This window comes from Homarus americanus, unplaced genomic scaffold (assembly GCF_018991925.1).
Source record: "Homarus americanus isolate GMGI-L3 unplaced genomic scaffold, GMGI_Hamer_2.0 scaffold31037, whole genome shotgun sequence".
Taxonomy (NCBI): domain Eukaryota; kingdom Metazoa; phylum Arthropoda; class Malacostraca; order Decapoda; family Nephropidae; genus Homarus; species Homarus americanus.
The window spans coordinates 24393439-24407034 of NW_024722227.1; the positions used below are offsets into that span (position 1 = coordinate 24393439).

General features: G+C 41.0%; 1 protein-coding gene across 1 annotated transcript; it reads left to right on the plus strand.

Annotated features, from left to right (window-relative positions):
• Positions 1–2341: 2341 nt before the first annotated feature.
• Positions 2342–11820, plus strand: LOC121862566 (G-protein coupled receptor 39-like). The gene is made up of 4 exons (XM_042360873.1): positions 2342–2417; positions 2782–2938; positions 3135–3295; positions 11700–11820. Exons 2-4 carry the CDS (start codon positions 2823–2825, stop codon positions 11747–11749), a joined length of 327 nt encoding a protein of 108 aa, XP_042216807.1. The 5' UTR covers positions 2342–2417; positions 2782–2822; the 3' UTR covers positions 11750–11820.
• Positions 11821–13596: the final 1776 nt, after the last annotated feature.

The following is a 13596-nucleotide window of genomic DNA, read 5'->3' on the forward strand; positions in this document are numbered from 1 at the left end:
GATTATAAAACCACGACCATGATTATAACAACCACGACCATGATTATAACAACCACGACTATGATTATAACAACCACGATCATGATTATAACAACCACGACCATGATTATAAAAACCACGACCATGATTATAACAACCACGATCATGATTATAACAACCACGACCATGATTATAACAACCACGAATATGATTATAACAACCACGACCATGATTATAACAACCACGATCATGATTATAACAACCACGACCATGATTATAAAAGCCACGACCATGATTATAATAACCACGATCATGATTATAACAACCACGACCATGATTATAACAACCACGAATATGATTATAACAACCACGACCATGATTATAACAACCACGACTATGATTATAACAACCACGATCATGATTATAACAACCACGACCATGATTATAACAACCACGAATATTATTATAACAATCACGACTATGATTATAACAACCACGACTATGATTATAACAACCACGACTATGATTATAACAACCACGACTATGATTATAACAAACCACGACCATGATTATAACAACCACGACTATGATTATAACAACAACACTATGATTATAACAACCACGAATATGATTATAATAACCACGACCATGATTATAACAACCACGACTATGATTATAACAACCACGACTATGATTATAATAACCACGACCATGATTATAACAACCACGACTATGATTATAATAACCACGACCATGATTATAAAAACCACGACTATGATTATAACAACCACGACCATGATTATAACAACCACGACCATGATTATAAACAACCACAACCATGATTATAACAACCAAGACCATGATTATAACAACCACGACTATGATTATAACAACTACGACCATGATTATAACAACCAAGACTATGATTATAACAACCACGACCATGATTATAACAACCACAAATAAGTTACTTTTTTATTTAAACTTTAATAAATACATCTTCAATTCTTCATTTCCTTTTGTATTGTCCTCTTTAAAACATGTGTGAACTTTTTGTTCACATTTTCGTTAACTGTGAATTCGCAGTTTCCTCTCGAACTTCCCGCACTTTTAGTATATAGCAGACGAAAATGGTATACATGTGCACACACTGCTACCTCCTTTAGTTTCAAATTACCCCACATGTACTATTAGGAAATCACATTTGCAAACACACGCACGCATTCATAGAGATATGATGTCCTCTCATAGACTACACTCATAATATATTGAGTGCATTAATGAAGATATCGATTTAGGACAAGAGTACTAAAGTAATTACACTTTCAAAATTCAATAATTGCATAACCGCACAAAACAAACAATTAATCAATAATATTTGGTCAATCTTTATATGGATCACGAGAAATAGTTGGTTATTAAACAGGAGGAGGTATTTTTTCAACCTCGGTTCAAGTGACCGCGGAGTAACGAACCAGGGCGAGGTAATTTAAAAACTTTACACCAGGGCACAGGCTGTACCACAGTAGTCAAATAAACTACGCTAGCCTAAGTAACATATTAAAATTGTACGATCAGATTATCTAAATACAATGTTCTATGGATCTAAGGCAGGACTGAAGGGTTACATTGTGGGGTACGGGTTATTTTGTGCACACTCAGGATGGGATGGAGAAAGGAAACTCACAATGTGCTCTCAGTATACATATTGTATTTGATGTGCAGCTTGGTGCTGGGAAGGCAGCATGGTTACAAGCGTTGAGTAGAGAGAGCTGGTTGGTGAGGGTGCTCAGAGGAGGACCAGCTTGTGGGTCGCCATGCTCGCCGGCGGGACGAGGCTGCCAGGCAGGCGGAGGAGGAGGTGGTGTTACTTGAAGACTGGCTGTAGGTAGAAAGAGATAGGTCACCACGAGGTCAGGTCTTCTATAAAGGGAGGTAGGGTGGCTTAATAGGTTGACTCCGTCATGTAAGGCGGCGCTGGACCTAGACCACATAATCATGACAATACAAAACACAAAATATGGAGCTAGATAGTTAACATAATAAATAACAACAGAAATTAATTATGGAATAGGGAATAATCATGAACCAGTGACATAGCCTAAATTAGAGGTTATGTGCATACCAGCATACAAATTAACAGATGCTGTACATTCAACAATGTGCACATCTAAGTGCTTGCAAATGTCACAGCATGGTTTGGTACTGTTTATATACTCGTGCAGTACACCGACGGATAGCTGTTCTGAATTTATGTAATGCACTGTATATATGCAAGGTTGGAATAACAATCTTTAAATATAATAAGAGTCCATGTGAGCTTACTTTAATCTAACCTTAGTGCAATTTATGTCTCCTGTAGGGCCAATGGTGTTCTCATGCTAAATGGTGCCATGAGAGGGCGTCGACGGGAGACGGAGGAATCTGAAGTTCGCCAGGTGAGGACTGTATAACTACCCCTTCCTCAATTACCAGGAGTGGGGACTATTGCCAGGTGATCATCAGGGAGGGACTATTGCCAGGTGAGGATCAACGGAGGGACTATTGTGAGGATCAAGGAGGGACTATTGCCAGGTGAGGATCAAGAGGATTATTAGGTGAGGATCAAGAGAGGGACTTTGCCAGGTGAGGATCAAGGGAGGAGATTATTACCAGGTGAGGATCAAGGGAGGACTATTGCCAGGTGAGGATCAAGGGACTATTGCCAGGTGAGGATCAGGGACTATTGCCAGGTGAGGATCAAGGGAGGGGACTATTGCCAGGTGGGGGATCACAATTCTGATCACCACAGTTCTCCCACAGGTGGTGTCAATGTTGGTGGTGGTCGTGGTGCTGTTTGTGGTATGCTGGGGACCCATCCTGGTGGTGAATGTTCTCAAGGCCTACGGCATCCTCCAGCCTACAGCACCACCCTCATGCACATCGTCACCGCCACTGACCTCCTCTCCTACTGTAACAGGTCAAACATGTCTCAGTCCCTAACAGTTTTACAGAGAATGATAATAATACCTATATTCCTTGTTCACTAAGTACAATGTAAAAGACTTTCTTATTCCATCAACTAATTCATCAGCATATTATAAATTAATCCTAGTAACTGAGATAAACATTCTGAATCACAAGATTTCACGATTATACTGAAATATGTCCTTTAGCTGTGTCAACCCCATCGTGTACGGCTTCATGTCCAGGAACTTTCGGGAAAGCTTCTGGCAGGTGCTGTGCTGCCGCCGTTACTTCTACCATCCCAACATGTCCCCCAGATGTCTCTCTCTGTTACCAGGACTTCCATACTCCGCTACAACACTGACACCAGGTAAGCAACTCTAACACCTCCATACACTGCTACTGATGTCTGATGAAAAGTCCCACAGGAAATACAGGTGAGATACAGGGTGACATGGATATACAAATACAGTACATACAGAAATATATACTGTACTTTACTGTACTATTATGCTTTGTACAGTCATCGTTAGTTCCTTACAGTATGACCTGAAATATACACAGTATTGTTTCATGTAAGGCTAACTAACAACCAGAGTTGTAAAAGTACCGAACTTTGTTACTTAAGTAAAAGTATTGTTACATTGAGAATGTTACTCAGGTAGAAGTAAAAGTATCTCATTCATAAAGTACTCAGGTGTTGAAAGTAAAAAGTAACAAAATTATTGTCTCAACTATTAAAGTAAATCCTCAGTAAATTTTAAAAACTAGTTAACTAAGGATAAAAATAAAAGACAGCATTACACATGTTTATTGGCAAATCTTTCTATTGTGATTAATCAATAACTGATTCTCGAAATTATGGCTGTCCAATCAGGATCTCTTAAGCCTAACTATAAGCCCATCATGACCTACTGAAAGAGAATACATTCAGCTCTTCTCCCCACAGTCCATTGCAGGATTTTTTTTTTTAACGGAGAGATTACATTTAGATTGCTCCAACTGGGAATTTATAAGTTCATGCTTGCCTTTATGACTCATGCATTATGGGCGTAAGCCTGAAGGGTCATTTGTTTTGTCAGCAAGTTACATAAAGTGACAGAATGATGAGTGTGTGGGGAAAATTACCGGTACAATTTATCTGTTTATGGCAAGGTGGCAGGTCCCAATAATGTCAAGTGCCAGGCCTGTCGCTGAGGAGGGATATCTGGTCAGGGAGTGAAGAGGTGTTGGTAATGGCTGGGGACCTGTAGGAGGAGGTCATAGGGCAAGTGAGGATGTAGTGAGAGAGGTGTGAGAGTCGGTTGACCACAAAGTTTACAAACAGTGTGGCCAGGCTCAGGGTTCCAATGTACTAGGCGTGGTGAAGTACAGGAGGTGGAGGTGATATGGTGTGGTGGGCAGGCTACAGTAGGGGTGGAGGGAGGCACATAGGCATTGACAATATTGAGGGACATACCTTCTAGTGTGATTGAGATGGCGTGTGCGTTGACATGCCGGTGGGGCATGGCCAGGGGTGGTGTCCTGTGGAGACAGCACAGACACAGTAGCTGGTGCGGCTTGCGATGGGTCGACAGGTTGAGGCACCACGTGTCATGAAGATGAGGCAGGACTGCCTGGGGGCAGCAGACACACCAGGGCAGTCCGGTGGGCGCTACACCAGTAGTGAAGGCAGCCGGTTATGGAGTACCGTGAGCAGGGGCTCAGCAGGACTACCAGCTTGTGTCAAACGAGAAGAGAGGAGTGACTGTGGTAAGAGGGCAAGAGTAGGTCGGAGACAGAGTATAGCGAAGAGGTTTTCAATACAGTTGGTAAATTCTTCGAAGAGGGATATGATCTGTGTCATGTCGCTGGAAGGATTAGCCCACCCGGCACAGGTCACTGACCCACATAAGGCCCTGGGGGCGAAATGTAATACTAAAAAAAATAATAATAATAATAATATAATAATAATAATAAAAAATAATATTAAATAAATAATAATAATAATTTAACTATTATTATATATTAATCAAAAATTAATAACTAAATACTAAAATATAAATAAATATCAAAAATAATATAATAACCATAAATAAATACAAAAACGAAAATTAATCAGAATGAGAAAGGATATACATTATGTATGTTGTGTTGTCGTAGTAAGAGAAACAATTGAGACCCTGCAATTGTGTGTAAATGAGGCAGAAAGTCAGATCAGCAACCTGGGACTTGGTCACACTTCTGATGCCATATGGCAGCAGGGTCTACCATCAGACAACAAATTATGCTTCCAATGTCTTCCCAGGCGGTAGTACCTTGTTTGATAGCTGCCTGCTACCTACAACTTACCTATTTCCATCCACCACTATGATCACTTTCTTCCTTATCCACACAAGTATCGTCGACATGGACTTATGGTCCACAGACATAATGTTGTCTCTGCATTAGGTTAGGATACAGACCTATCCGACATGTACTATCTGGAGGGATGACCCACTCTTTCCTGTAAACTCTGTAACTCTCCCAACACTAACACCCTTCAACACTATTGCCTTGACTGTCCCACTCTCAGGGACTTCCTACCACAGGAGAGTCACCACCTGCTTATTCGTAAAAAATTAGATTTAATTTGTATGCTACCCACACTTTGGTGGGTGCTAATTCCACAATATCTATATCACAAGTCACAGCGTGTCCACGAGACACGAGTACCAATGTGTTTGTGTCTGACCGCATGGTCTTGTGACTGGGCTTGTTGCCCCTGAGGTGTAATGAATTAATTAATAATAAATAACAAGCCCAACATGACTAAACAAATGCTCACAGCAGCAGATACGGATAGTGGGGTGTTAAGCTTGAGAAATAAGTCACATAATGTTGAAGACCTCAGTAGCTCCATTCCATCCCCTAGGCATGCCAAGTAGCTATCAAGTTCCTTCACTTGAGGAGTTTGTGGATTGTTGCCCACAATTCCTGCGTCTGACTAAGACTCACTGTGAACTGTCCTTCTAATTGGGGTCTGGCTGTGGTGACATCACTTTTCGATTCTAATTAAGGAGTGGCTGAATTTTTGCACCATGTAACATTTGGCGGGTGCTGGCGAGGCAGTGTGAACCCAAACATAACGTACCCCACACAGGATGGAGGAGAAATAACTCATACCCGACAAATGGTGACCCCCGGAGAATCGCACTCACACAGGATGGAGGAGAAATGATCACTCTCCCAGTCTTCAAGCAACATGGAAGACTGGCTTAACAACAGAGGCAGCTCTCATCGGCTCTACAGCTACTGTCTCTCACAGCAGGTTAGACACCCTAGAGCAGCACTGCTTCTAAGCAGACACCAGCTCCTCTTCCTGCCCCAAGCACCACGTCCTACCGACCCCCAACACCTGTCCTGCCTCAGACGCCGCCCCCGGCCCAGCAGTACCTCTGCCACTGTCCTGGACCCGCCTCCTGACGCGGACCCTCCTCCGGCCTCTGCCTGGCAGTCCTTGCTCCCGACGCGGCCCATGCACCTGAGTGCGGCCCCACACACCCTTTTTTTTCCTCAGGTACTCCCTGCTACTGTCCTGCACCCTGCTGCTGTCGTGCGCCCTGCTGCTGTCATGCACCTGCTCCTGCATAGACCCTCTTCCTGACGCAGTCCCTGCTCCTGAACCATACCCACACACCCCAGCAGGCGCATCTGAGGATTCTGTACCTGCCGCGAGGGAAGCACAACATTCATCGCCTCCACAACCCTCCTCCTCTCTCCTCCCACAGAGGTCGTGGACAAAGGTGTCTCCACCAGCGGCCGGCTCATCCACGCCCTCGCCGTTATGTCTCACATGTGGCATAAATCCTAGCCAACAACAAGTGTCCTGCACCGCCCGTTCTGTCTCACATGTGGGATGCAACCTGCAGACAACAAGTCTCCTACACCGCCTAAGGGAAGGGGAGTATGTAGTGGATTTCCCCACAAACGCTGTTTGCCGCTGAGTAGCCGACCCCGCGAATTCCCAGTGTATGCCTGTGGTCTGGTTAACCAGCGCCTACATGACGGAGGTCAACTGTTGCCACGCCTACCTCCTATATAAGACCTGACCTCGTGGTGACCTATCTCTTACTACCTACAGCCAGTCTTCAAGCAACATTCCTCCTCCGCTCCTGCCCGGGGCCCTGCCCTGCCGGCGAGCATGGCGACCCACAAGCTGGTCCTCCTCTGAGCATCCTCACCAACCAGCCTTCTACATCATGCTTGTAACCCCACGCTCCCAGCACCAAGCTGCACTGTACATCCAATACAATATGTATACAGAGAGCACATTGTGAGTTTCCTTTCCCCATCCCATCCTGAGTGTGAACCAACAACTCAAGTTCCCCAGCTACTTAGTTATTTAAACAGAATTATGTCAAGCATTTTAAAATCACAGCCTCTTTGAAATTCATTTAAGGTACAGGTATATGCAAAGAGCAACTGACCCTAACTGGTTGACCAAACTCTGAAGGAAAGGTGGGGAGGAGGAGATTCAATGGGGAGGAGGATAAGAGAGTAGGCTAAGTGAGGTGGGTGGTCAAGGCGCTAATGGACACAAGAAGATCAAAGAGAAAGTCCGCTCATGGCCACTGCCACCTGACCTGACGACACCTCACCACGAGACCTCTAGGTATGTGATCGCCTCACATCCCGCGTAATGTCGCCCTACACCCACACCGTACCATTCACGGCTCCACCCACACCATGCCCTTCACCCACACAACTCTTTACTAAAGTTAATAATCGGATGATTAATTAAAATATATTATTAGTTTGCAAGTAACGAGTAACGATTTTTCTTCAATTGTATAAGAGTAAAAGTATTAGAAAATCATAAGAACATAAGAACATAAGAAAATAAGGAGTCTGACAAGGCCGGTTGGCCTGTGCATGGCAGCTCCTGTCTTACTCTATCATCCATGAGTCTATCTAGCCTCCTTTAAAACTTTCCAGCGTTCCAGCACTTACTACAAAGCTAAGTTGTCCATGTCGTCCACCACCCTATTAGAACCAGTTCCTTCCTATCTTCCTCCTAAACCTAAACTTATCCAACTTAAATCCGTTGCTATGAGACCTATCCTGCTCGGATATTATAAGAACTTTAACTATATCTCCTTTATTGATTCCTTTCACCCACTTAAATACTTCTATCATATCTCACCGCACCTCTAGGGAATGCAAGTTTAGTTTCTTTAGTCTATCTTGATATGGAAGGTTTCTAAGTCCGGAATCATTTTCGTCATTCTTCGCTGCACCGACTCCAGTGAATTGATATCCATTCTTTAACAGGCACCAGAATTGAACCGCATAATCGAGATGCGGCCTGACTAGCGCAAGATATAGTTGCAATACCTCTGCATTCTTACATTACACTTCTAGATATAAAACCAACTCTGTTTGCCTTATTTCAAACATTAACGCACTGTTTTCAGGCCGTAAGCATAGTACCTCCGAAGTCTCTTTCTACAAGTCGACTTCACTAGGTTGATGTTGTTAAGGCTGTATACATTGACAGTATTTGTTCTTCCAATATTCAGTACGCTGCACTTGCTGGTGTTGAACTTCATTTGCCATTTTTCTGACCACTCCTGCTGAGCGGCGAGCTTACCACTGAACCACCATGAAGGACGGGATTTTCTTCTCCCTTATTCTTATTATAATCTCTCTGTCTTATATCCTTCATCACCTCAGACCTTCGGTAGCATGGCGAGGGTAGGCACATGGGTACTGTAATTCTGATATTTAGGTTACTGACAAAATATAGATGGATACTGGGAAAAAGAAATACCTAATATTCTCAAGAAATGGTTTATTAATATGAAATCAAAAGAAAATGATGTCATTAACATACAACTACAAGGCTCGACCTTGGCTTAACTCAACTGCAATTCACTTAGATACTTTACAACTCCACTGGTGTTACATTACATACAGCTACCAGGATCAACCTCGCTTCTCAGCTGCAACTCCAATCAGATACTCTCGCTTACAACATAACTGGTGATACATGACATTACATTACATTACAAGACAAACTTACATCTGATACCTTCACAGCACTGTTGTTAGTACATATGGAAGATGCACTCACAACACAACACGTTATTTCTAATACCAACAAATTACACTGCAGTTTATTTAAATCCTCCTGTAGTGCATTTGCATCCTGAATTAATCTGCCGCCCATTTGGTGTCATCCAAACTTGCTTAGGTCACTGCTGATCCAGTATTCAGATCGTTTATGTAGATTATGAACAAGAGTGGGCCCAGTACTCACCCCTGGGAACTCCACTGGTTACACAGGCCCACTCAGATTAACATCATCTACGCTGACCCTCTGTGTTCTATCGGTGAGCCATGATTTTATCCAATTCAAAACTTTCCTCGATACCATGAGCCCTAACTTTTCTCAGAAGCCTCTGATGCGGTACTCTGTCAAATGCTGCTAAAGTCTAAGTAAATATCATCGAATTTTCGTCGTTATCTACTACCCGAAGACTTTCCTAAAAACGTCAGCAGATTTGTTAAACAAGATTTTCCTTTGTAAACCCATGTTGAGAGTCGTGGATTAATTTGCTTTTCTCGAAATGCGATCGGATACTATTTGCTATAATTACTTCAAGAACACTACTGACGTCAAACTAATCGGCCGGTAATTTGACACTGATGCTCTGTCTCTTTTGAATATGGGTACTACATTTGCCTGTTTCCACAAGTCTGGCACAACCCCCGTGTCCAATGATTTGTAAATATATTTACGAGGTGTTAATCTGTTCTTACCTCTTTCAAAATTTGAGGAAAATTTCATCCGCCCTGGGTATTTTGTCTTCTTTTTATTTATCTTCTTAGGAACATCCTCTTTTCTGATACTGATATTCCATAATTTCTTCGTTTCCCCTAAATATCAGTTCCACCTCTGAATTTCCTCTGAATTTTATCTTGAAAACTGATAAGAAGTAGTTGTTTAATGCTTGTTTACTCTCACTTCATCGATCACTTCCCTCCCGTCTTTAAAGGCCCAACTTTGTCCTTGACCTTTGTCCTATATACCTGGAAAAATCCTTGGGATTCGCCTTGGATTCTCTTGCTATCCTGATTTCGTAGTCCCTCTTTGCCTTCCTTACATTTTTCTTAGCATTCCTAGATAGTTCATTATACCTATTTCTGAGCTGCTCCTCCCTCACTTTAATTTCTTATAAATTCCTTTCTTTATTCCTATGTCATGTTTAAATTTTCTGGTCATCTGCCTTGGCTCATTCTTATTTGACCTAATTTTTCTGTATGGTATATTTTGTTCTTGTGCTTTTACGTAGTATATGAGTGAATATATTATAGTCATGATCAATTGTTGTGTCACCCTGTGACCTCACGCATTCCTACTGGGGACTGACCTGACTGTTCCCAAGCAACCTCCTAGGTACCTTCTTAACACCCGATAATCCGCCAATCGAAAGTTTGGGACTCTGACCATATTGTCATTGTTTTCGTTTCCCAATTTAGGGTGAACCTGATTACTCTGTGATCACTGTTCCCTAGTTCTTCCCCTGATATCTCTGATAATATTTTCTTTATTTGTTAATACTAGGTCTAATATATTGTCACCTCTAGGTTCTGTAATTAGTTGTTTCAAAAAATGTCCTGTACTGCATCTAGGAAGTCTTCAGATTCATAGTCACCTACAATGTTGTCCCAGTCAATATTTCTGAAGTTAATCCTCCATAATGCACAGGTTGGTGTATTTTGCTGCCCTACTCATTTCCTGCCATATCTGTTGAGCTGCTTCTTTCCCAAGACTTGGGGCCTGTAAATCACTCCCATAATTAGTTTTCTCTTCCTTCATAATTTCTACCCATACAGACTCGGTTCCAATTTCACCCTTTATTGAATTATTAATACAACATTTTAATGTATCCTGACAAAGAGTGCAGCCCTCCCCTTTCTTATCTTCCCTGTCCTTGTGAAAAAGGTTGTACCCTTCTATGTGGTACTTTGATAAAAAGTTCTTGCTCTGGATTCATCCAAGTTTCGGTGATTGTTATGACGTCTACATTCTGTACATACAACCGCTCTCAGCAAGTCTATTTTATTTCTAACGCTCCTACTGTTTGTATAATATACATTTAAACCTACCTTCCTGGTCCTGTTTACCCTAATACAAGCAAAATACGAAAATACTTTGTAGTACTTTTTGAAAAGTAGATACCCAAAAATGTCACTTGAGTACAGTACTCAAGTAAATTTATTAGTTACTTTACAACTCTGCTAAAACCATAAGGCACAGTATCTCTAAAAGTATTTGCCAGGATGGGTCCGATGACTCCCGAAATGCTTCATGCAATTCGTGATGTCCCGGAGGTTGGTATACATGTACTACATTCAAAAACCGAACATCATATTAATTACGCCAAAATAAATACACAAGGCATTACTTATTATAATACATATCTATCATCCGTGGTCTCATAATGTTTCATATACTGTAGAGTGTGGACAGGTACTTTTTGAGATACTGTACATCACTAGATTTCATCAAAGAGCACTAGATTATATATGAATACAGGTTTGCAAAACTAAACAGAATAAGCCTATTTATAAACTATTTCATGTACAAAAACTATCATAACTCTTTCCAGTTTGTAAACCTTTTTACTTATTCTGATATGTTAAGCATATATTGTGTTCCTGAGCTTGGTGTGAAATTTTTTTATAAGGCCAGCGAGCTTATTTCCTCTCAAGGTCAGTTCTCAATACATAATCACTTTTCATGCTAGCCGAGTATGGAACAGTCGGGTGCAAGCTCAAGAGTCAGGTACCCACTTAGCTATGGTTACAAGTAAGTCATGTTAATTTTTATGTCACCTGTCCTATTCTCATCGGTGAATTATGTTAATATTACAGTCATCAGACACTGCATATGTGCCTGAAGTGCATATCTATGTGATATGTTTCATGGATGGGCATTACCCAATGAAAATTTTCTATGATGTGGATGAATTTTCCCAGATATGGCGTTGTTGAATCTCGATTTGGAAGGTTGCCTTTCAGAGTACAGAGAAGCTTGTACAGGTATCCTTGTTATCTGAATGGATTAGGTTCCTTTAAAACCATTCGAATCCAAGCTTTTCAACAGCAAGTAACAGAACAAATGGAAAAAGTGTATGATTCCCCATGACAAGAAAACCCAAATATATTACCCAAAAGAAAATGAAATCGCTTCATGAGCAACAAAAACCTAACTACAGTAATTGATAAACTAAATAAAATATACCACAGGGGATGAGGAAGGGTGAGCTGAGTAAGGCCTTACTCATTGAGATGAGCTGTCAACTTCATCACTGTTGTCGCTGCTGTGGTGGAAGGAGTGAAAAAATTCTGCTGGTAGTAGGAAGGAAGAAGTTCCACTGGTGGACGAAGTGGGACCGGAAGATGAAGATGCAGTTGTCTGGGATCTGAAGACGGTGACATTTGAAGACGGATGAGGTGGTGGGTTATGTTGCCTTGTTCCTCAGCCGCACTCCTTTCAAGGAGGGTATCTGGCGCTGAACAACAAGCCTCAATGAGGTCAGGGCCCTTAGTCAGGAGCTAAGAGTGAGCCCCTGTTGCTGTTCGTCATCTTCACCCAAATTCTGAGACAGTGAAGTTGTGAACATTCAGATGACGACGGATACCTGTGTACTCTTAAACTATTTGATGATTAGAGAAATGAAGAACTTGTACTCAGCCGCATCCTGTCTTTAAACTAATATTATAGGCTTCTGACTCACCATCATAATAATTGTTCTGTAGACCACTTTAGTCTTCATGGATTCAGTATTCTAGTTTTTGTTGCTTCTTGCCACAAAAATTAACTCTCAAAACTGAAAGCTCCAGTTGTCTGTGTGTTTCATGAATGTTATTGGTGTATAATAATTTATGCTTACCTTTGTAATATCACATTTTCCTTAACTAAAAAGTAGTTGATGTTTTCATTTTTTCATATATCTGACAAATAAGCTACACTGAGGCAGTAGTATGTTGTACCTGTATATTTAGTTGAATGTCTAAAATTTTGTCTCTCTTCCTTCCCTAATGTTTAAAACTCTTTGAAGAAATATTTAGTGACGTTGATTGTCTCTCACACCAATTATTTGTCTTGGCACACTTTTTCCTTAAATTCACATTATGTTCTGTGACCTTTTTTCCTCTTCTAGTACAGTATTTAGTTCGCTGTGTATTTGATCCATAATCAGCATTTCTGAAAGCGATTACTGTATTGTGATATTTAAAAAAATTAAAAATTCTCAACATATTGGGTGCAAGAGCATGATTTATTTTTTCACTGAAACAAGTCTATCTTACATTTTAAATTATTGGTTTAAATTTACTCCAAAGTTTAATTCTAACTTGAAAATTAATAAAAATAGCTTCTAAGACGCACAGGTTGATTAATAAGAAAATCTAATGGGGTAATTATTTGAAGGACCATTTACATTATCAAAATTATAAATTAATACAATAATTTAATCAGATCTATAATTTTTAAATCAGATTCTTAATCAGCATGTCTGGAAGTACTTGTACTATTATGGCACTGTACTGAATTTGGAACAAATTATTTTTTTGGATGAAAAAGGCCATAATGGGCAAAATTATTTCATGGGTCACTTATTTTTCCTGTTCTGTGGATCT

Excerpts from the sequence above, each read along its gene's own strand:
- LOC121862566 (XM_042360873.1), top strand. The coding sequence starts at position 2,823 with ATGCTGGGGACCCATCCTGGTGGTGAATGTTCTCAAGGCCTACGGCAT. Across the intron at positions 2,939-3,134 it reads CTCCTCTCCTACTGTAACAG|CTGTGTCAACCCCATCGTGT; the intron begins GTCAAACATGTC and ends TATGTCCTTTAG. Across the intron at positions 3,296-11,699 it reads CGCTACAACACTGACACCAG|CCGAGTATGGAACAGTCGGG; the intron begins GTAAGCAACTCT and ends TTTTCATGCTAG.